The sequence below is a fragment of the Salvelinus namaycush genome, chromosome 8 (assembly GCF_016432855.1).
Source record: "Salvelinus namaycush isolate Seneca chromosome 8, SaNama_1.0, whole genome shotgun sequence".
Classification (NCBI taxonomy): Eukaryota; Metazoa; Chordata; class Actinopteri; order Salmoniformes; family Salmonidae; genus Salvelinus; species Salvelinus namaycush.
In genome coordinates this window covers 56,706,871-56,731,915 of record NC_052314.1, presented here as the reverse complement: position 1 = coordinate 56,731,915, position 25,045 = coordinate 56,706,871, and the positions used below count along the sequence as shown (strand labels likewise).

Sequence of the window (25,045 nt, the reverse complement as noted above, 5' to 3'; positions counted from 1 at the left end):
AATGGATGTTGTTGGAGCTAACAGATAACACAGTAAGAGTTAATGAAATGGATGTTGTTGGGGCTAACAGATAACACAGTAAGAGTTAATGAAATGGATGTTGTTGGGGCTAACAGATAACACAGTAAGAGTTAATGAAATGGATGTTGTTGGGGCTAACAGATAACACAGTAAGAGTTAATGAAATGGATGTTGTTGGAGCTAACAGATAACAGAGTTTATAGAGCAAAACAACTATCTTCTCTCCCTGCTCCTGACAGAGCGCATGGCTCTTCGAACACATGGCTCCGTGTCCCAAATGGCACCCTATTCCCTATATAGTGCACTGCTTTTGACCAGAGCCATATGGGGACCTGGTCAAAAGTAGTGCATTATATAAGGCAGGGATGGGCAACTTTGACGGGGGAGGGGGCCACAAGAAAATCTGAACTCATCACGAGGACTCGCGGGTCTGCGTATCCCCCCACATTGCGAGCAAAAGATTTTAGTAGCACCCCCCTTGAGTTTTAAAGGAGGCTGGTGGCACCTCAATTGGGGAGGACGGGCTCATGGTAATGACTGGAGCAGAATCAGTGGAACGGTATCAAATACATAGCTTCCATGTGTTTGATGCTATTCCATTTGCGTCGTTCCAGCCATTATAAGGAACCGTCCTCCCCTCAGCAGCCTCCACTGAATTCTACTTATTTTGCCACGGGGCAGAGAGAGGTTTTTGCCATTTTTAATATGATATCTGAGTAACAAAAGTCAAATGGGGCCCCTCCGGTCGGTAATTCGACTATGATAAGAAGTTTAGATACCTGGCCGCATTACTAACCTAGCAATCTAAAACATTTTTGTTGGGCTAATTGACTGACTCTCAGTGACTGACTTGACAAGATCAACTGCTGATGCACAACCACATTTAGAAACTGCACCTTGTCCATTCTAAACTCCCTTTTTCAGGACCCTGTCTTTCTAAGATCATTTGTAAAAATCCAAATAACTTCACAGATCTTCATTGCAAAGGGTGTAAACACTTTGCAATGAACAGCTTACAGACGGTAGGCAATTAAGGTCACAGTTATGAAAACTTAGGACACTAAAGAGGCCTTTCTACTGAATCTGAAAAACACCAAAAAGAAAGATAGCCAGGGTCCCTGCTCATCTGCGTGAACGTGCCTTAGGCATGCTGCAAGGAGGCATGAGGACTGCAGATGTGGCCAGGGCAATAAATTGCAATGTCCGTACTGTGAGACGCCTAAGACAGCGCTACAGGGAGACAGAACGGACAGGTGATCGTCCTCGCAGTGGCAGACCACGTGTAACAACACCTGCACAGGATTGGTACAGGATGGCAACAACAACTGCCCGAGTTACATCAGGAACGCACAATCCCTCCATCAGTGCTCAGACTGTCCGCAATAGGCTGAGAGAGGCTGGACTGAGGGCTTGTAGGCCTGTTGTAAGGCAGGTCCTCACCAGACATCCCCGGCAACAACGTCGCCTATGGGCACAAACCCACCGTCGCTGGACCCGACAGGACTGGCAAAAAGTGCTCTTCACTGACGAGTCGCAGTTTTGTCTCACCAGGGGTGATGGTTGGATTTGCGTTTATCTTCGAAGGAATGAGTGTTACACCGAGGCCTGTACTCGGGAGCGGGATCGATTTGGAGGTGGAGGGTCCGTCATGGTCTGGGGCGGTGTGTCAGCATCATCGGACTGAGCTTGTTGTCATTGCAGGCAAACTCAATGCTGTGCGTTACAGGAAGACATCCTCCTCCATCATGTGGTACCCTTCCTGCAGGCTCATCCTGACATTACCCTCCAGCATGACAATGCCACCAGCCATACTGCTCGTTCTGTGCGTGATTTCCTGCAAGACAGGAATGTCATTGTTCTGCCGTGGCCAGCGAAAGCCCGGATCTCAAACCCATTGAGCACGTCTGGGACCTGTTGGATCGGAGGGTGAGGGCTAGGGCCATTCCCCACAGAAATGTCCGGGAACTTGCAGGTGCCTTGGTGGAAGAGTGGGGTAACATCTCCCAGCAAGAACTGGCAAATCTGGTGCAGTCTATGAGGAGGAGATGCACTCTAGTACTTAATGCAGCTGGTGGCCACACATACTGACTGTTGCTTTTGATTTTGACCCCCCCCCTTTGTTCAGGGACACATTATTCCATTTCTGTTAGTCACATCTCTGTGGAACTTGTTCAGTTTATGTCTCAGTTGTTGAATCTTGTTATGTTCATACAAATATTTACAGATGTTAAGTTTGCTGAAAATAAACTCAGTTGACAGTGAGAGGACGTTTCTTTTTTTGCTGAGTTTACTATTCTAACTCTCAACAGTAAGTTGAGGCCCAGACTGAGTTCCCCCAAAAAAGAAATACAAATATTTATTTTATTGATCCCTTCAAAAGGCCTGCGACTGCCAGTTGCCCATTCCTGTTATAGGGGTTAGGGAGCCATTTTTTGACACAAGCACGGTTTTAGTTGTACTGAGCCCAAAGGAGGCTCGTGCGGCCCTGCCTGTTCGACTGTGCACCTTGATGGCCTCTTGTGGAGAAAACGTCAAACAGCAGCTGGGCCATTGACAGTCCACTGTGTGATTCCAGAATTGATTTAAGTGAATTATGATCAGATTGTGTGACATATAGGAAGCATACCGTACATGTAAAATAGGTCCAAAAGAAATGTTATAATAATAATGCTAATTAACTTCCACAAAATCTTTCTACAACTAGAAATTGCTAGGGGAGAATATTTTATACAACACTGTGGGGAAAGCGTTCGGCTGAAAGATGACACAAGGTTGGGTAACAAGATATAAGAACAGACACTCAAACTAAAGAAGATAAAAAGACAAATAGTCCAACATTCACTTACTGATACTGTTCAACTGAAAGCCACTGAATAACCAATCAAAAGGCAGGAAAAGAAGCCACAAGTAAAAACAGAGATGCATTAACAAATCATAACAAATCAAACGATTAAAAAGACAGACAGGCGAGCAGCCAATGAGATGTAAAATATAAATCTGAGTCAGAGAGAACAATGTGTGTGTTACCGAAGTAGTTTGATCAACGTCACACCTCGCACAGCATTTACACACTCTTTCACACAGAGACACACAGTCTTCCACAGTCACTTTATGCGTGAGCTAGTTGGTTGGCATTAAAGACCGTGTGTGTTTGTTACCTGGTTGGCGTAGGCATGGGTGAGGGCAGTGTGGTTCTTTCCTGGACTGCTATAGGCCGGCCTGTATTTATACATGGTGGGTGTGGGCGGGGCTTTGTTCAGAAGACTACTCTCTGTGGAGAGGGAGAAGAGAGACAAATAAATTAACTCAGGTACATAATTTATCATAGGTAAACTTTATTTTCTTTCATCAGCTAAGTTGACTGATAACACACTTATTCACAGCAACAACCTGGGTCATGTTCATTAGGCACCAAACGGAAGGAAAGAAACAAACAGGGAGGGACTACCTGACCATGTCCAACAGCAAACCGCTTGCTTATCTTTTTCCATTGCAAAACGTTTTCCTACGGTGTGTGGTAATTGTTTTATTTATTATTTATTTCACCTTTATTTAACCAGGTAGGCAAGTTGAGAACAAGTTCTCATTTACAACTGCGACCTGGCCAAGATAAAGCAAAGCAGTTCGACACATATAACAACAGAGTTACACATGGAGTAAAACAAACATACAGTCAATAATACAGTAGAAAAATAAGTCTATATACAATGTGAGAAAATGAGGCCATGGTGGCGAAGTACATACAATATAGCAAGTAAAACACTGGAATGGTAGATTTGACAGTAGATGAGTGTGCAAAGTAGAAATACTGGGGTGCAAAGGAGAAAAATAAATAAATACAGTAGGGGAAGAGGTAGTTGTTTGGGCTATTTATAGATGGGCTATGTACAGGTGCAGTGATCTGTGAGCTGCTCTGACAGCATGGTGCTTAAAGCATTTGAGGGAGATAAGTGTTTCCAGTTTCAGAGATTTTTGTAGTTCGTTCCAGTCAATGGCAGCAGAGAACTGGAAGGAGAGGCGGCCAAAGGAGGAATTGGCTTTGGGGGTGACAAGTGAGATATACCTGCTGGAGCGCGTGCTACAGGTGGGTGCTGCTATGGTGACCAGCGAGCAGAGATAAGGCGGGACTTTACCTAGCAGGGTCTTGTAGATGACCTGGAGCCAGTGGGTTTGGCGACGGGTATGTAGCGAGGGCCAGCCAACGAGAGCGTACAGGTCGCAGTGGTGGGTAGTATATGGGGCTTTGGTGACAAAACGGATGGCACTGTGATAGACTGCATCCAATTTGTTGAGTAGGGTGTTGGAGGCTATTTTGTAAATGACATCACCGAAGTCGAGGATCGGTAAGATGGTCAGTTTTACTAGGGTATGTTTGGCAGCATGGGTGAAGGATGCTTTGTTGCAAAATAGGAAGCCAATTCTAGATTTAACTTTGGATTGGAGATGTTTTATGTGAGTCTGGAAGGAGAGTTTACAGTCTAACCAGACACCTAGGTATTTGTAGTTGTCCACATATTCTAAGTCAGAACCGTCCAGAGTAGTGATGCTAGGCGGGCTGGCAGGTGCAGGCAGCGATCGGTTGAAGAGCATGCATTTAGTTTTACTTGTACTTATGAGCAGTTGGAGGCCACGGAAGGAGAGTTGTATGGCATTGAAGCTCGTCTGGAGGGTTGTTAACACAGTGTCCAAAGAAGGGCCAGAAGTATACAGAATGGTGTCGTCTGCGTAGAGGTGGATCAGAGACTCACCAGCAGCAAGAGCGACATCATTGATGTATACAGAGAAGAGAGTCGGCCCAAGAATTGAACCGTGTGGCACCCCCATAGAGACTGCCAGAGGCCCGGACAACAGGCTCTCAGATTTGACACACTGAACACTGTTGGAGAAGTAGTTGGTGAACCAGGCGAGGAAATCATTTGAGAAACAAAGGCTGTTGAGTCTGCCGATGAGGATGTGGTGATTGACAGAGTCGAAAGCCTTGGCCAGGTCAATGAATACGGCTGCACAGTATTGTTTCTAATCGATGGCGGTTAAGATATCGTTTAGGACCTTGAGCGTGGCTGAGGTGTACCCATGACCAGCTCTGAAATCAGATTGCATAGCGGAGAAGGTACGGTGGGATTCGAAATGGTCGGTGATCTGTTTGTTAACTTGGCTTTCGAAGACCTTAGAAAGGCAGGGTAGGATAGATATAGCAGGGTAGGATAGATATATACCTTTGAAGAGGGGGATGACCGCAGCTGCTTTCCAATCTTTGGGAATCTCAGACGACACGAAAGAGAGGTTGAACAGGCTAGTAATAGGGGTTGCAACAATTTCGGCAGATAATTTTAGAAAGAAAGGGTCCAGATTGTCTAGCCCGGCTGATTTGTGGGGGTCCAGATTTTGCAGCTCTTTCAGAATATCAGCTGACTGGATTTGGGAGAAGGAGAAATGGGGAAGGCTTGGGCGAGTTGCTGTGGGGGGTGCAGTGCTGTTGACCGGGGTAGGGGTAGCCAGGTGGAAAGCATGGCCAGCCGTAGAAAAATGCTTATTGAAATTCTCAATTATAGTGGATTTATCGGTGGTGACAGAGTTTCCTATCCTCAGTGCAGTGGGCAGCTGGGAGGAGGTGCTCTTATTCTCCATGGACTTTACAATGTCCCAGAACTTTTTTGAGTTTGTTTCGCAGGAAGCACATTTCTGCTTGAAAAAGATAGCCTTGGATTTTCTAACTGCCTGTTAGAAAAGATTGGTTTCTAACTTCCCTGAAAAGTTGCATTTCACGGGGGCTGTTCGATGCTAATGCAGAACGCCACAGGATGTTGTTGTGTTGGTTAAGGGCAGTCAGGTCTGGAGAGACCCAAGGGCTGTATCTGTTCCTGGTTCTACATTTCTTGAATGGGGCATGCTTATTTAAGATGGTGAGGAAGGCATTTTTAAAGAATAACCAGGCATCCTCTACTGACGGGTACAAGTACAACTCTGAGAACAACTCTGGTGAACGTACCCTCTGTGTGTTGTCCCTGGTGGCCTCTGGACAGGGCGGGGTACCTGAGCTCCGGTTTGGGAGGAGGAGGGGGCTCCGCATCGCACGACTGGCTCTCCATCATCTCCAGACTACTCTTAGACTGAGAGAGAGGGAGGGGGAGAGAGAGAGAGAGAGGGAAGCAAACAGAGAAAATGAATGACATTTAATAGAATAAATGTCAGTCTGTACAGCCCAGTGTAGTGACAGAGTGGAAACTGGAGAGTATTAACCACTCACAATGCTGAGAGCAAAAAGGAGCAATGAACATACAGATCGTGTGTGTGTGTGCGCGCGCATGTGTAAATGCGTCTGTCATGCACGTAAGCGAGCGGGTACGTGGGTCTTTGTCGCGTCATACCCGGTGGAGGTCTCCGTGGATACCGTTGTCGAGGACCTTGGCGGCCAGCTGGGTGTCAGTGAGCTGTGGCCGGAGGAACGGAGGCTGGACAACCACACTGTGAGGCTTCCTCTTCCTCCCCAGGTACCTGATGAAGACCAAATCAAAATCGTGTTATTAAAAGGACAAGGAGGAAGAGGAGGAGGGTGAGAAGAGGGTAGCTGATGGAGAGGGGGAGGGACAGGAGGGAGAAAGAGTAGTAAGAGAAGGAACGGACGAGGGAGAGCAAGAAGAAGATGAGGAGGATGAAGAGGACCCATTGAGATAGAGGACTCATCTTCGTATCTGTGCCATTATGGTGCCTGTGACGGCATCTCCATTTAAAAGTAGTCACTTTTCTTATTTGTCATTTGAAAAAAAGCATAAAGATAATATTGGTGATTTATCGCCACCTGCAGTGCTGGGGCCCTGAACCAACTCAGTTATTGTGGCCACTAGATGCCAGTGTTCTTTCTTTAACCCCATTTTCAACTAAAGGCAACCCAATTTGGAAAAAAAACTACGCTCTGGTCATTGGCTGATTGCTCCCAACCCATAGCAAATCCCACCCAGGTTGAGTACTTTAAAAAAGGCGGAAGCCCTTGTATCCATCTGGAGTCCTCTATCCAGCTCTAAGAGGACCTAGTCTCAGTCATCAGTCAAACCCCTAATAGCATGCAGGGATGACTGCAGCTCAAAACACTGTTTGAACCGATAGTGATGCAACCAGATCTACACTATTAACATACTGTAAAACCATAGACAATGATGAGAGAGAGAGAGAGAGAGAGACCTGGGCGCTTGGGAGCTGCAGAGCACGTGAGAAACGTTCTTCCAACAGCCATTAGTGAAAGGGTTCACTCCTCCCCTAAACTTCCCCGTCACCTAGGGGAGAGAGAGAGATGGAGAAAGAGAGAGAAAAAGACAGGAGAGAGAGAGAGACAGGCGATGGAGAGAAAGAGACAGGAGAGAAAGAGCACAAATGGAGAAAGAAAGAGCGAGAGAATGATAGAGAAGATAAAAAAGAATAGTAGGTTATTAATTCCCCTCAAGACATCCTCCATTCATCAATGCAACATATTTAAAGTGTAGACATCTAACATGGAGCGTCATATAAAAGAGGGAGATAAATGAAGGGAGGGATGAGGGAGAGGAAGACAGAGGATTATTCTCTCTCCGTGATGAGATTATGACCTGTATGTTTTCATTCAGGGGAAGGATGAAGGGAGACAGGGACGGAGGGAGACCGGGACGGAGGGAGGGATAGTGGTGGGGGGGGGGGGGGGGGGGGGTCACATTTTCGAGGATTATCATGGGGCCGTTGTAGAGATGAAATGTTTTGGAGGTCAACACAAACGCACACCAGCGGTTTAGTTCTCAGACAACAACAACGAGGTGCTTGGCAGAAAAAAACACATCAGATAAGAGGGTGTGATTGTTTGGGATGGGTCGGGCGGAGTGTTGGATCTGATGCTAACAAGGGGTCTACGTAGCTCTTCAAGGAGAAGAATGGGCATGAATAAGGCAACAACGCCTCTTCTGTAAGCATGTCATTGCACTGTTTACGCCCGCTGTATCCTGCGTACGTGACCAATAAACTTTGATTTGATTTAATGTTGATCTCTGTCTCTGTTCTCAAGGGGTATGCAGTTTTTTTGGGGGGTTAAGCATATCGCTCATTATTTATGTGATGACAGCTCCTCTTTGCAATGGCAGAGCAAATTCTAGTCCAGGGGGGCAGCCAGCAATGCTTCATTTGTAAATCGGGAGGTGCCGGAACAAAATGTGAGCGCGAAAGGGGGGGGGTGCTGACCTGTGGAGCTCTGAGCTACCGGATCGCATAATAAAAAAATTAATCTACTTTAAAAGAAAGCATTGCATGCATATCGTCGCATTGTTGTGAAGTTGTTCGATATATTACTGCACCGTTGGAGCTAGAAACACAAGCATTTCGCTACGCCCGCAATAACATCTGCGAAACACTTGTATGTGACCGATAAAATGTGATTTGATTTGTGCAGTGGCAACGAGCAGTAGAGTAGAGGAACTTACAGAAGGTGCACACATTGGGGAATTTTTTTTTAGTAGCCTCGGGTCCGGGGGAAAATATGGCCTTTCATAAAAACGCATTTCATGCAAGTCGACATCATTTGACATGACTGGAGACCGGCAGAATTTGTTTTAGCACCGCTCAAATGAAATGACAGGCTACTTTTGACACTCACAAACTGAGACTCTTAAGATCAATACAAACGACCTGGTCTTGAATCCATCAATAGCCTGGAGGTCTAGGTGTGTGGAGACGCATATCGTAGGAGGAAATTATAGTCCAGTTTCACTGACTCACCCGATGATGCGCAGCTCTCTCGCCCGGCGATGGCCGACGCATCGGTGCCAAAAGCCTACCCCTCACTCATTTTACTTTGTAAAACAATATTTGGAAGTTGATCAAATATTTTGTTCGCCTACAGCACAGATCAGAGTATTGTCTTTTTACAGCAGGAACCATTTGCTTTCCAACCTGTATTGTCTGGCATGCTGTTCACTGACCGATTTGCCGTGCGTTCCCGACTGTAGGCTGTGTCTTGTTATTGGGGCTACACTCAATCCACAGCTGGGTCATCGTTTTAAAGAAGCTACTGATCCTCTGTGGCTAAATTCTAGGCCTTCTCGTGGTGTAGTAGGCTATTCTGAATGATTTCCTTTATTTCTGACAAACAGCAGTAACGCTATAACTTTGGCTAATGTATTTCAATTTATGAGGGGTGCTGCAGCTCCTCCAGAACCCTTTGCTATGGTTCTATAAATAAATGATGAAGTGCAACTCTGGAGAGATGAGAGTTGCAGGCTCATGTCTAGTAGAGCAGAGAGAGATCTTTGAAAGTGACTCTCATTCTAGTTCTGCGAGAGTTACAAGCGTGCTACTCATACAGCCATGGCCACGCGTTGGTCTCAAACATAGGTTACAGGAGGACAATTCACCAAGAGGCAACTCGAATGAACTTTGACTGCCCTTATTCACATTTTTACATTGCAAAAAGTGACATTTCTTTTTTTGAGCCACAAGGAGATACCGGATCCGGCCAAATAGGTTCCGGACCGAAACAGTCCAAAACAGAGAGGTGTTGGATCCTGTTTCCGGTAGGATCCGGCTCAAATTAAACTCTGGCTGCCAGCTTTTGTTCCAGCTTCTTGGCCATTAGGACATTTCTGATAGAGGTAAAAGTACTTTGAAAACTACAGTTGTACCTGTTCGTTGGTGGTTCATTCCTGGTGTTTTTGTATGTGTGTGTGTTGTACCTGTTCGTTGGTGGTCCGTCCCCGGGCCACCAGTACCATGTGGAAGCCAGTGAGACCAGCCACCGGGATGAAGAAGAGACCAGCCACACACATCACTGCCATACTGAGAGACCAGCGGTTAAGGAGAGAACAGAGACACCAACTAACACACTCTTAGGGCTGCGTCCCAAATGCCGTCCCTATTCCTTACATAGTGCACTAGGCTAACACTTCCCACATGTGTTGAAAATTAAACACTCATAGAAGCACGCCGTCCGACAGATGGAAACACAGTAATCTACCACCCCAAAACACACACACGAACCAACCTATACATCCAACCACACCCTCTCACAAAAACACACACGCAAACACCCTACCCCTCCCAAAACACACACACACTCCATAACCCCCCCCAAAACCCAGACTCCTGGCTTTCAGGACATTCCGACACCCGTGTACAGGATACGTGACGGCAGAGTGGACCCTGTCCAGCTGCTGTGTGTGGTAGAGGACGTAGAGCAGGCCGAAGCCAAACACTCCCATGATGTGGACCGTCAGGGACAGCAGGAATAGGAAGAAGTAACGGTAGTTCCTCCGGCCGATACAGTTGTTCACCCACGGGCAGTGGTGGTCAAAGTCCTGGAGGGGGGGAGAGAGAGAGGGACGGGGACAGGAGCAAAGGGAGAGTTAGAGCCGTTTGTACAAAGTTAAAAAGGGACAGTGGGAGATTTTGTGTTGGCGTATGTTTGTGTGTGACACTGACAGAAGAAGTGAGTCTTCACCGATTGTGTCCATTATGCGTGTTGGCACTTTTACTTGGATAGGACGAGAGCTTTACGCAAGAGCGTCCGACTCTTCGTTTCTCGGGCGCCCCCCAAGAAACGCCTCTCTGGTCCCATAGGATAGTGGATGCTATTATATTGGCCTATAATAACAGGGGTTGAATCCCGGGGGGGGGGGGGCTCATTCCAACAGAGGTTTGTTCAAAGGCATCTCTCCAACCATGCTCCTGGAGAACTACCTTCCTGTAGGTTAACTCCAACCCTGTTCCTGGAGAACTACCTTCCTGTAGGTTAACTCCAACCATGCTCCTGGAGAACTACCTTCCTTTGGTTAACTCCAACCATGCTCCTGGAGAACTACCTTCCTGTAGGTTAACTCCAACCATGCTCCTGGAGAACTACCTTCCTGTAGGTTAACTCCAACCATGCTCCTGGAGAACTACCTTCCTGTAGGTTAACTCCAACCATGCTCCTGGAGAACTACCTTCCTGTAGGTTAACTCCAACCATGCTCCTGGAGAACTACCTTCCTGTAGGTTAACTCCAACCATGCTCCTGGAGAACTACCTTCCTGTAGGTTAACTCCAACCCTGCTCCTGGAGAACTACCTTCCTGTAGGTTAACTCCAACCATGCTCCTGGAGAACTACCTTCCTGTAGGTTAACTCCAACCCTGCTCCTGGAGAACTACCTTCCTGTAGGTTAACTCCAACCCTGCTCCTGGAGAACTACCTCCCTGTAGGTTAACTCCAACCCTGCTCCTGGAGAACTACCTCCCTGTAGGTTAACTCCAACCCTGCTCCTGGAGAACTACCTTCCTGTAGGTTAACTCCAACCCTGCTCCTGGAGAACTACCTTCCTGTAGGTTAACTCCAACCCTGCTCCTGGAGAACTACCTCCCTGTAGGTTAACTCCAACCCTGCTCCTGGAGAACTACCTTCCTGTAGGTTAACTCCAACCCTGCTCCTGGAGAACTACCTTCCTGTAGGTTAACTCCAACCCTGCTCCTGGAGAACTACCTCCCTGTAGGTTAACTCCAACCCTGCTCCTGGAGAACTACCTTCCTGTAGGTTAACTCCAACCATGCTCCTGGAGAACTACCTTCCTGTAGGTTAACTCCAACCCTGCTCCTGGAGAACTACCTCCCTGTAGGTTAACTCCAACCATGCTCCTGGAGACCCTTGTAGTTTCTCAATCCAACCCCAGTTGTAAATAACCATGAATCGGCTTTTAACCAGCTAATTCTTAGAATCAGGTGTGCTACATTAGGGTTGGAGTGAAAACCTACAGGACGCTCTCTCTCCAGGAACAGGAACAGGGTTGGAGAGCCCTGCTTTAGAGGGTGCGTGATGACAGAGATGACGCTGTCCAGCTGTATGTTGATGTGAGACGGTGTGTGTGTGCGCGTACCTCCACACAGTTGTCACACACGGAGCAGTGTGAGCAGCGGGGCGGTCTGTAGAAGCGGCAGGTGGAACACCATTTCATCCTGACCTGGATGCCTCGGATCTCCACCGTCTTATAGAGCGGAGCGCGGAAATCATCCTCCTTGTCCTCATCCTCATCCGCTGGAGCAACCCACACACACACTGTTAATACACTAGCATGAACACCCCCCCTTATTAGATCAGCATAAACACACACTCACACACCCCCCCTTACTAGATCAGCATGAATATACACACACACACCCTTACTAGATCAGCATGAATATACACACACACCCCCTTACTAGATCAGCATGAACACACACACACCCTTACTAGATCAGCATGAATACACACACACACCCTTACTAGATTAGCATGAATAGACACACACACCCTTACTAGATCAGCATGAATAGACACACACCCCCTTACTAGATCAGCATGAACACACACACACACACACACACACACACCCTTACTAGATCAGCATGAACACACACCCTTACTAGATCAGCATAAAACACACACACCCTTACTAGATCAGCATAAAACACACACACACCCCCTTACTAGATCAGCATGAATATACACACACACACACACACACACACACACACACACACCCTTACTAGATCAGCATGAATACACACACCCTTACTAGATCAGCATGAATACACACACACACACACACACACCCTTACTAGATCAGCATGAATACACACACACACACACACACACACACACACACACACACACACACACACACACACACACACACACACACACACACACACCCTTACTAGATCAGCATGAATACACACACACCCCCTTACTAGATCAGCATGAATACACACACACACATCCTTACTAGATTAGCATGAATAGACACACACACCCTTACTAGATCAGCATGAACACACACACACCCTTACTAGATCAGCATGAATACACACACACACCCTTACTAGATTAGCATGAATAGACACACACACCCTTACTAGATCAGCATGAATAGACACACACACCCTTACTAGATCAGCATGAATAGACACACACCCCCTTACTAGATCAGCATGAACACACACACACACACACACACACACACACACACACACACACACACACACACACACACACACACACCCTTACTAGATCAGCATGAACACACACCCTTACTAGATCAGCATAAAACACACACACCCTTACTAGATCAGCATAAAACACACACACACCCCCTTACTAGATCAGCATGAATATACACACACACACACACACACACACACACACACACCCTTACCAGATCAGCATGAATACACACACACCCTTACTAGATCAGCATAAATACACACACCCTTACTAGATCAGCATGAATACACACACACACACACACACACCCTTACTAGATCAGCATGAATACACACACACACACACACACACACACACACACACACACACACACACACACACACACACACACACACACACACACACACACACACACACACACACACACCCTTACTAGATCAGCATGAATACACACACACCCCCTTACTAGATCAGCATGAATACACACACACACCCTTACTAGATTAGCATGAATAGACACACACACCCTTACTAGATCAGCATGAATAGACACAAACCCCCTTACTAGATCAGCATGAACACACACACACACACACACACACACACACCCTTACTAGATCAGCATGAACACACACACACACCCTTACTAGATCAGCATAAAACACACACACACCCTTACTAGATCAGCATAAAACACACACACACCCTTACTAGATCAGCATAAAACACACACACACCCTTACAAGATCAGCATGAATACACACACACACCCTTACTAGATCAGCATGAATACACACACACACCCTTACTAGATCAGCATGAATACACACACACACCCTTACTAGATCAGCATGAATACACACACACACACACACACCCTTACTAGATCAGCATGAATACACACACACACACACACACACACACACACACACACACACACACACACACACACACACACACACACACACACACACCCTTACTAGATCAGCATGAACACACACACACACACAAACACCTTTACTAGATCAGCATGAATACACACACACACCCCCTTACTAGACCAGCATAAATACACACACACACTCCCTTACTAGACCAGCATGAATACACACACACACACACACACACACACACCCTTACTAGACCAGCATGAACACACACACATCCCCTTACTAGACCAGCATGAACACCCACACATCCCCTTACTAGACCAGCATGAACACACACATCCCCTTACTAGACCAGCATGAACACCCACACATCCCCTTACTAGACCAGCATGAACACCCACACATCCCCTTACTAGACCAGCATGAACACACACATCCCCTTACTAGACCAGCATGAACACACACATCCCCTTACTAGACCAGCATGAACACACACACACACATCCCCTTACTAGACCAGCATGAACACACACATCCCCTTACTAGACCAGCATGAACACACACACACATCCCCCCTTACTAGATCAGCATGAACACACACACACATCCCCCCTTACTAGATCAGCATGAACACACACACACATCCCCCCTTACTAGATCAGCATGAACACACACACACATCCCCCCTTACTAGATCAGAATGAACACACACACATCCCCTTACTAGACCAGCATGAACACACACACATCCCCTTACTAGACCAGCATGAACACACACACATCCCCTTACTAGACCAGCATGAACACACACATCCCCTTACTAGACCAGCATGAACACACACACACACATCCCCCCTTACTAGATCAGCATGAACACACACACACATCCCCCCTTACTAGATCAGAATGAACACACACACATCCCCTTACTAGACCAGCATGAACACACACACACATCCCCTTACTAGATCAGCATGAACACACACACACCCCCTTACTAGACCAGCATGAACACACACCTCAATACTATACTACACTGCATTGGCAGTAGACAGTCATACAGAGAGTTTGCAGAGAGCATGAGATGGAAGAGGCTGGTGTTGTTATACATCTGTGCAACACACACACACACACCTCTGGGGAAGATGCCCGGGTCCATGAAGGTGGCCATGCAGAAGTTGGCAAGGACGAACAGGAAGATGACACAGTTGTAGATCGGCACGGCAACCGAGAACTGCTCCGACAGCCATGGACACCTGAAAGAGTGAGGGAGGGAGAAGACGAGAGTGGGGGGGGGGGGGGGGGGGGGGGGGGGGGGGGGGGGGGGGGGGGGGGGGAGTTAGATCAATTGTCTTTACTCATAACAAGAACCACAGCAATGCCCCCGTTGCCTCTGAACACCTCAGTAAAAGGAAGGAATATCACGGTAGCATTGTTGACAGTAAGCTCCATCTATGAATTTGAGAGGGGATACATTCGTCCTGCCCCATCTTTCAGCTTCATAGCAAACCAAGTGGCAGGGCTGCCATTTCGTTGTGTTTTTTTTGGTGTAAAGAAATGTTTTAATGAAGGAGTGGCCCTTTAAAACTGTGTCTTTGACAGGGAGGGCAGTGGCACGACAGGAGCAAAATTGTCAACAGTATCTGTTTAGGAACAGCTTGTCGCATTGCCATGGGAATGGGGTGACCCGCATGTCGCATGGACAACGGGCCAACACCCTGAAAGAGAGAGAGTTCACGCTAGGTTTAGCAAAGACTGCATTTGTCTAGTGAATAAAGCACTTTCTGATTAAACCGAGTTGAGCATATTCAGAGGGAGACGGATAGCAAAAAAAGAGCGAGGGGAAAGAGAGAGAGGATGAGATAGATATAGAAGGACAGGGACAGAGAGAGAAAAAAGAGAGAGGGACAGAGAGAGAGCGAGAGAAGGACAGCTCTTTATTAAGGGTGACAGATGCTGGCCTATTTTCCCTCTATTCCAGCATGGTGGTGGTGGTTGTTGTTATCTGGAGTAGAGCTATGAACTGACAGGCCGCTCCAGACACACTGACAGGAGACGACCTCCACACACACACACCCTGACGTTGATCTGTCCTGTCTATCCTACTCTGCACTACTACCGTCACACACTCAATGTGTGTGTATGTGTGTGTGTGTGTGTGAGAGTGAGAGAAAGCTGAGGAGCATGTTGAGTAGAGAGAAAGAGAGCAGAGAGAGAGAGCTGAGGAGCATATTGAGTAGAGAGAGAGAGCTGAGGAGCATGTTGAGTAGAGAGAGAGAGCTGAGGAGCATGTTGAGTAGAGAGAGAGCTGAGGAGCATGTTGAGTAGAGAGAGAGAGCTGAGGAGCATGTTGAGTAGAGAGAGAGAGAGCAGAGAGAGCGAGAGAGCTGAGGAGCATATTGAGTAGAGAGAGAGAGCTGAGGAGCATATTGAGTAGAGAGAGAGAGCTGAGGAGCATATTGAGTAGAGAGAGAGAGCTGAGGAGCATATTGAGTAGAGAGAGAGAGAGAGCTGAGGAGCATATTGAGTAGAGAGAGAGAGCTGAGGAGCATATTGAGTAGAGAGAGAGAGAGAGCTGAGGAGCATATTGAGTAGAGAGAGAGAGAGAGCTGAGGAACATATTGAGTAGAGAGAGAGAGAGAGCTGAGGAACATGTTGAGTAGAGAGAGAGAGCTGAGGAGCATGTTGAGTAGAGAGAGGAGTGCGTGTCTTTACGTCTGACGTTGCTCTGCCCCGTCCCATTGCCAGGGGTTGACTGATGGTGCACTACTCAATAACTGTCGCACCACAGGCCGTAGGGGACTGGTGTGTGAGGACTGATGTGCATGTGAGTGTCTTTCTAGACAGGCAGAGAACAAACCAAGTGAGGGTGTGTGTGGTGATAGCAGTGTTTATGTAAAGGTGTGGGTGTGTTTGAGGAGACGGTCTTGTGTGTGTGTGTGTGTGTGTGTGTGTGTGTGTGTGTGTGAGAGACTTGTGTAGGACGTGTACACGCTGTGCGTTAGAGCGTCTGTGTATGACGTGTGTATGAGTGTGTGGTTTGGTCATACTCACGTGAAGCAGAAGAAGAGCGTGGTGGATCCCACCAGGAAGGCCGTCGCCGCCGACACGGGCACGTAGCGGGACGGGCGAAGTGGCCGGGACGGGGTGTGGGGGGGCGAGGGGAGGCCACCCACACCCCCACTCTTACTGCTGCCCGGCATCACACAGGGGGAGAGGGGAGGGGATTACTCAGGGAGGGAAGGGAGGGGGATTTGTCTGGGGTGTGTGGATGGATTATAGATAAAGAGGGAGAGATTAAGAGAAAGGGCAGAGAGAGAGGGAGAGGGATTGACGGGGTTAGAGAGGGAGGTAGAGGAGTCCCCTTCTCAATCGGACCAGGGCGAGAGAAGACCCACGCCTCTGCATGTTCACCGGAAAGAGGGGGATGAAGAGAAAGAAAGGGTAGAGCGGCCCTCCCTAAACCGCGTGTTCATAAAACAACTCTGTCCTTTTGCTTCAAGTTGTGGGACGTCTATTCGACTTGACCTTCGGCCTTGTCTGAGAGGAGGGGGTAAGATAAGACAGAGGGTATTTGAAAGGGGGGAGATAAGACAGAGATAGAGGGTATTTGAAAGGGGGAGATAAGACAGAGATAGAGGGTATTTGAAAGGGGGAGATAAAACAGATGGGGGGGGGGGGGGATTTGATTGAGATGGACTCTGACAGCTAAAGGCTTAAAGAGACTCCACTAGAAGGCCTTTTGTTTTGTTGTCCTCCGGACAACACACAGGTCAACATAAAAGTAGACTGGAACATGAAGCTAAACAGAGCCACTATTTAAAAGACGTGTTCTCATAAGATCGAGCTTATATTGGAGGACGACGACAAGTTGTGCTCAATTATGGGCCGATACTTTTAAATTGCTTGGTTTCTCTTTTCGTCTTTAACAATGGTTCCTTACAGCGGATTTGGGTAAATATCTTGACATTTTTAAAAGGAATTTCAAGAAATGTGCGCGTTGCGAGAGGTAAATAACTTAATTGAAGGCGTAGTGATTGTACGATACAAAAATAAAATTGTGCAATAAAAAATAAAAGCTGTGATATGGCTTGATTGTGTCGGTGTGGTTTAGAAAAATCCTGGACCCTCCCTTTTCTAAAGAAAAGAAGTAGGATGTCTCAGTAAAGCAGAATGTATATGATTTGGTGAAGCCGTTTTAAAAACGTACATTTCTTCTTTATTCATTACAATCTCACTCTCATCTAGTCCTTAGACTCATAAACGGTAAAATAAAAAAAATAAAAAACTTTGAGGGATCAAAATGTCAGTTAGGTACAGAGGATGAGGCAGATCGCTTCGGTTGACCTGCTATACGTTCCCTGTTCAATGAAAGCCCGCATCAATAACTTAAGATTTCAACGACCTCTGGTTCAGTTCAATGACATTCAGACCCAATAACCTTCTCCCCTTCCAGACGAAGATGACAGATTGCTTCCGTCTGTAGATTGTACGGTTCAGTCTGTAGCCTGTTCGGGTCTGTACCCTATTCTGTCTGTGGTATAGACCGACTGAGTATGAATTTGGCTCGGACACAGATGTTGTCAAAAGGGGATGGAGCGATCGAGAGGTAGAGATCGATTGCAAGGTTTTTTTGGGGATTTGACGCGGGTCAAGACGTAAAAAGATCGCAACTTAACAGTTTATTTTCTGCCTCGATGGAAAGGTATCACTGTAGCTGGTCTAATGTGTAAACGGGTAAACAAAGGGGGGGAGAGTGAGAGAGAGAGAGAAAAAGAGAGAGAGAGAGAAAAAGAGAGAGAGAGAGAGAAAAGGAGAGCAAAATGGCCTTTGATTGTATCCAAGTGGGATTCGTGTCTCTGTGTATTCTGCTCCCTGGCTGGCTCAATCCTCAGAGGAGACGGGAAAAACAAAACATCATCAGAACAAGAGCGACAAATCAGCGGAGACTAATATCGAGCAGTCCTGTCGCTGCTCTGGAAGTCAAGGAGTTTCCTCACTAAATAAAAATGGCCGTCCCTTCGGGTCCAAAACAGCGTCTTCAAAACGCCAATGTGCTCGTAGGCGGACGCTCAGACTTTGTTCTTCCTGGTCGGGGCATCCCTGAGCCAACGGGAGACGAGCGGGAAGCCTCAGAGGTCGATCCCACCTGCTACAGGTGTGGGTGGAAGAAGACGTGTACGCAGGTCAAATTGTGTGTGTCCCTGTAACCTGCAGTAGTCCGTGAGGGGGCGCATATCCAAAACACCCTGAAAGATCCTCCTGAAAAATGGTTAAAGAAAAACAAAAACAAAAATATTTAAAAATAAAAGCAATGTGAAATTGAGCCCAGAGAGGAAGGGCCTGAAGATTAGAAGCTGGAAGCTGAATCTCCCTAATGGAGGTTGATGAAGAGCTCCTCCCCAGTGTCTGTAGACACCCAAGGCCCAGCTGTGTTAGCTAGCCAAGGAGAGGAGGATGAGGAGGGCCGTTAGTTACATAAGCCGCCGTCTCACTGAGCGAGGCAGCCAGCCAGCCATTCCCATTCCCCCAGGGCCATTCCTCTACTTCCGTCCCCCAGCGGAGTGCACCGAGAGGGGGGGGGGGGGGCACACCCTCCCACTACGACCCCTGGAAAGCAACTCTGGGTCTCGGAGGGCGTGTCTGAGTGACTGTGAGATGTTTATGTGACTCTCTAGGGCTACTTCTAGAGGAGTGTGTGTGATTCTGCGTGTGTGTGTGTGTGTGTGTATGTGTGTGTGTGTGTAAAGGGGGAGTGTGGCAGTTAGGAGAGCAATGTGATAATCTGTAATAAAAAAAAGAGTTTAAATCCAACAGGTTTTCCAATAGGCACGGTCTTTCTTTTCTCTCCACTCCCGCTGGCGTGTCACTGGTGATCCTCCTCTCTTTAGTCAGATACGTCTGGCGCACGGCCTCTAGACGTCTGCTGGGACACAGCTCCTATAGGGACGGAGAGGAGGAGAGTGGGGAGAGAGACAGATGAGAGAGAGGGATGGGGAGAGAGAGAGGGGAGGGTGGGAATAAGAGAGAGGGGAAAGAGAGGGAGAGGAAAAGCGTGGGGGAGAGAGATACACGTCTTTAGCGCCATCGTGAACCACAGCCAACTCTATGTATGGGACTTCATCGTAAACAAACAGCATTCAATGTCGAGCACCAACTAGTCTAGCAGGAATGCGTCGGTTGTTCACCTGGCTTCTGCTGTGGAAGTTATCTGCTGTTGTCACTGTGTGTGTGAGCGCGCGAGTGAGTCCGTCAACCGTGAGTGCGTCTGTGGGCAATATATATATATATAATGTTCTCGGCCAGCAATCATTCTGGTTCCTAAAAAAACGAATCCATAAAAACAAGGTGTGTGATTGGGTCTGGCAGACATTCCGTTAGCCCTCCAGGGATTCATCTGAAAGAGTGTGAGAACAAAAAAAGACACATAAAAAAAAGTGTCCCGTCCCTCGTCTCCAAACAGTGTATGACAAGGTGTTGAGAGATGACGCTTTTCATAATTAGCCAACTCAAAATGGGAGTTGAGCCCAATAACCAGAGCCCCATGTGCCATTCAGACACAACCCCCATGTTAGAGGGCGCGAACCGTGAACGCACGAGTGAGACAGAGTGAACGTGCGTGACTGTGACTGTGTGTCTGGGCCTGCGAAGGACACCACGGTTGACACGAAAATGAGAGCGCTCATTTTGCCGTTTTTCCCCAGAAGGCCTACCTCCTCTGTCGAAAAGAGGTTTGGCCCAGAACACAGCCCATTGTGCGCCACATTAGGTGAGAAGACAGCGATAAGATGCAGCACCAGAGATCAAGCTCCATTCAGACTCATGAATTTCACTCCCAAGTCCTAAGTCCTTATTAGAGTGCAAACATCAGCAAGTTATTATGATTCGTGAACAGAATTTGCATTTATAGTGGCTTAGTGCTTTTTCCTCAATCTCAAAGTGCTTAGAAATTGTATTGGGTTGAACTGTACGTTCCTCAACCAATTAGGCGCTCCCTATCTCCCCTTCGACAGTTGAAGTAGTCAACTCAACACCGGTCCTTCCCAGGGTCGTATTCATCAGGCACCAAACAGAAGAAAAACAGACAGACAGGGGGAAGGACGAACTGAACTAGTCCAATAAAAAACGTTTCCAATGCACAACGCTTTTTGAAACGTTTTTTTCTCCAATGTGCCGCCTCTTACGCCGGCCAGGTCTGTAATTAGGGCGATGTGGTTCTAAACGGGCTGACGAATAGGGGACATGCCTGTAGGTATCAGGCTCAGCTATGCAGACTGGAAGTGACGGTGACAGTCAGACCGGTGACCCTGAATCATTCAAACACTAATGCACATGGAGCACATCAGAGGCGGCTGCCTATAGACATAGATTAGGAATCACTGGCCACTTCAGTAACATTTCCCTATCTTGCATTACTCATCTCACATGTATAAACCGCACGCCGCACTATTCTACGGTATCTTAAGTCACTTCAATTGTTTGTAAATATTGCATCACCCACCTCATATGTATATACTGTACTCCATACCACGCCACTGTATCTTAGTCCAATGCCGCTTTGACAGATATATATATATATTCTTAATCCATTCCTTACTTAGATGTACGAGTATTTTGGGTATATGTTGTGAAACTGTTAGATATTCACTGTTAGATATTACTGCACTGTAATTTGGGACACAGACCAAGTAAGCCTCTTCCAAGCCAGAACAGCGATAGGGCCTAGGCCTGTCTCTGTAGTGGGTGGCAGCTTGGAGGTATAAGTACACCCCCTAGACAGGACACTAGGCTGTCACAAGGCCTCACCCCCGATCCGCCTCCTTGGCCTAACCCTAAAATGTTAATTTTGGACTTTGACTATCACCTATGACTGATCCCTCTCTCCCTCTCCTTCTGGAATCTACATCTCCAGCATAAGGAAGAGGGAAAGAGGAGGGAAAGACAGGATAGTAACAATAGAACAATCCCTGGTATGTCTGTAACATATGAACTAGAGGTCGACCGATTAATCGTAATGGCCGATTAATCGTAATGGCCGATTAATTAGGGCCGATTTCAAGTTTTCATAACAATCGGTAATCGGTATTTTTGGACACCGATTTGCCTATTTATTTATCTTTTAATTACACCTTTATTTAACTAGGCAAGTCAGTTAAGAACACATTCTTATTTTCAATGACGGCCTAGGAACAGTGGGTTAACTGCCTTGTTCAGGGGCAGAACGACAGATCTTTACCTTGTCAGCTCGGGGATTCGTTTTTGCAACCTTCCGGTTACTAGTCCAACGCTCTAACCACCTGCCTTACATTGCACTCCTCGAGGAGCCTGCGTGGCAGGCTGACTACCTGTTACGCAAGAAGCCAAGGTAAGTTGCTAGCTAGCATTAAACTTATCTTATAAAAAACAATCAATCTTAACATAATCACTAGTTAAATACACATGGATGATGAAACTAGTTTATCTTGCGTGTCCTGCGTTGCATATAATCGATGCGGTGCCTGTTAATTTCTCATTGAATCACAGCCTACTTCTCCAAACGAGTGATGATTTAACAAGCGCATTTGTGAAAAAAGCACTGTCGTTGCACCAATGTACCTAACCATAAACATCAATGCCTTTCTTTAAAATCAATACACAAGTATATATTTTTAAACCTGCAAATGTAGTTAATATTGCCTGCTAACATGCATTTCTTATAACTAGGGAAATTGTCACTTCTCTTGCGTTCCGTGCAAGCAGTCAGGGTATATGCAGCAGTTTGGGCCGCCTGGCTCATTGGGAACTGTGTGAAGTCCATTTATTCCTAACAAAGACCGTCATTAATTTGCCAGAATTGTACATAATTATGACATAACATTGAAGGTTGTACAATGTAACAGCAATAGACTTAGGGATGCCACCCGTTAGATAAAATACGGAACAGTTCCATATTTCACTGAAAGAATAAACGTTTTGTTTTCGAAATGATAGTTTCCGGATTCAACCATTTTAATGACCAAAGGCTCGTATTTCTGTGTGTTATTAGGTTATAATTAAGTCTATGATTTGATAGAGCAGTCTGACTGAGCGATGGTAGGCACCAGCAGGCTCGTAAGCATTCATTCAAACAGCACTTTCGTGTGTTTTGCCAGCAGCTCTTCGTTGTGCTTCAAGCATTGCGCTGTTTATGACTACAAGCCTATCAACTCCCGAGATTAGGCTGGTGTAACCGATGTGAAATGGCTAGCTAGTTAGCGGGGTGCGCGCTAATAGTGTTTCAAACGTCACTCGCTCTGAGACTTGGAGTAGTTGTTCCCCTTGCTCTGCATGGGTAACGCTGCTTCGAGGGTGGCTGTTGTCGATGTGTTCCTGGTTCGAGCCCAGGTAGGAGTGAGGAGAGGGACGGAAGCTATACTGTTACACTGGAAATACTAAAGTGCCTATAAGAACATCCAATAGTCAAAGGTATATGAAATACAAATCGTATAGAGAGAAATAGTCCTATAATTCCTATAATAACTACAACCTAAAACTTCTTACCTGGGAATATTGAAGACTCATGTTAAAAGGAACCACCAGCTTTCATGTTCTCATGTTCTGAGCAAGGAACTTAAACGTTAGCTTTCTTACATGGCACATATTGCACTTTTACTTTCTTTCCAACACTTTGTTTGTGCATTATTTAAACCAAATTGAACGTTTCATTATTTATTTGAGGCTAAATAGATTTTATTGATGCATTATATTAAGTTAAAATAAGTGTTCATTCAGTATTGTTGTAATTGTCATTGTTACAAATAAATTAAAAAAATCGTCCGATTAATCGGTTTCGGCATTTTTGGTCCTCCAATAATCGGTATCGGCATTGAAAAATCATAATCGGTCCACCTCTAATATGAACTTCTCCTCTGCTTTGGGCTAAGTTCCCATCGAATGTGAGAAATATATAGACCTCTGCTCTGGGCTACGTCCCAATCGGATTCATTAACCTCCTAGTATCCTCATCTCCTTTCCTTCATCATAATGGAGGTAGCTAGGCCGACCAGGAGTTTTTCCCCGACCAGACCAAGGAAAACCCACGGTGCTAGCTAGTTATAGCCATATAAAATGAGGCCCAGCGTTTTTCCTAGTCAGTTCACATGATCGGGAACACCTCTGGCTTTACTTGTAAGAGAGAAGACTGGTCTGAGTGATACAAGCCAATGGTTATCTGAGTGAAATAGATGCTATCTAAGAGTATTGGGGACACAGCATGATACTAATATAGGCTGTGTCCCAAATGGCAACATATTCCCTAGAAAGTGCACTACCCTATGGGCCCTGGTCAAAAGCAGTGCACTACATAGGGAGCCATTTGGGACGCAAAGATGGTTAGCCTGCAGCAGTAGAATCTTGCCAGGAAAAGGGTGTCTCTGCCTAGGCTGTCATAGTACTGAGATCTAGATAGAGATTACACATATTGAGCAAAATGGGCGGGCACATACACACACAGAGAGTGAGTGAATGTAACATGAGTGCGGATGATTGCCTAATCAGTGGAGTATGTCTTACTGCCGTGGGGAGGAAACAGAAGCACAGACACACAATATGACTCACCGCAGTGCTACGCCCTCCCTGCGTCCACCTCATTTTTGGGGTTGCGAGGAGATACGCAATCAGAACCACTCACGTATGACCAACAATACGTATCCGTCCCCTCCCCCTCTACAGCCTAAGGTATGTGATCATCTGATAAGGACTAGTGGGTACCAGGTGATGGACTGAGATTACTATATATATATATATATATATATATATATATATATATATATATATATATAGTAATCTCAGTGGATCCCTATGTAGTGCACCGCTTTTGACCAGGGCCTATAGGGTAGTGCACTTTCTAGGGAATATGTTGCCATTTGGGACACAGCCTATATTAGTATCATGCTGTGTATATATATATATATATATATATATATATATATATATATATATATACACACACACACACAGAACCAGTCAAACGTTTGGACAGGGTTTTTCTTTATTTTTACTATTTTCTACATTGTAGAATAATAGTGGGAAAAAAATCTAAACTATGAAATAACACATGGAATCATGTAGTAACGAAAAATAAGTGTTAAACAAGTCTAAATATACTTGATATTGTGAAATTCTTCGAAGTAGCCACCCTTTGCACACTCTT

At 46.3% G+C, this 25,045-nt stretch overlaps 1 protein-coding gene across 1 annotated transcript in view; it reads right to left on the bottom strand.

Annotated features, from left to right (window-relative positions):
• Positions 1 to 25,045, bottom strand: part of LOC120052882 (palmitoyltransferase ZDHHC5-B-like) — a 45,113-nt gene that overhangs the window by 5,973 nt on the left and 14,095 nt on the right. Inside the window, exons 2-10 of the mRNA XM_039000079.1 lie at positions 16,930 to 19,815; positions 15,010 to 15,131; positions 11,880 to 12,037; positions 10,156 to 10,328; positions 9,708 to 9,810; positions 7,201 to 7,292; positions 6,390 to 6,516; positions 6,011 to 6,131; positions 3,180 to 3,292 (exon numbers count right to left, since the gene is read on the bottom strand). Of these exons, the coding sequence (XP_038856007.1) occupies positions 3,180 to 3,292; positions 6,011 to 6,131; positions 6,390 to 6,516; positions 7,201 to 7,292; positions 9,708 to 9,810; positions 10,156 to 10,328; positions 11,880 to 12,037; positions 15,010 to 15,131; positions 16,930 to 17,078 (1,158 nt within the window). The 5' untranslated portion in view covers positions 17,079 to 19,815. The remainder of the gene's footprint in view (positions 1 to 3,179; positions 3,293 to 6,010; positions 6,132 to 6,389; positions 6,517 to 7,200; positions 7,293 to 9,707; positions 9,811 to 10,155; positions 10,329 to 11,879; positions 12,038 to 15,009; positions 15,132 to 16,929; positions 19,816 to 25,045) is intronic.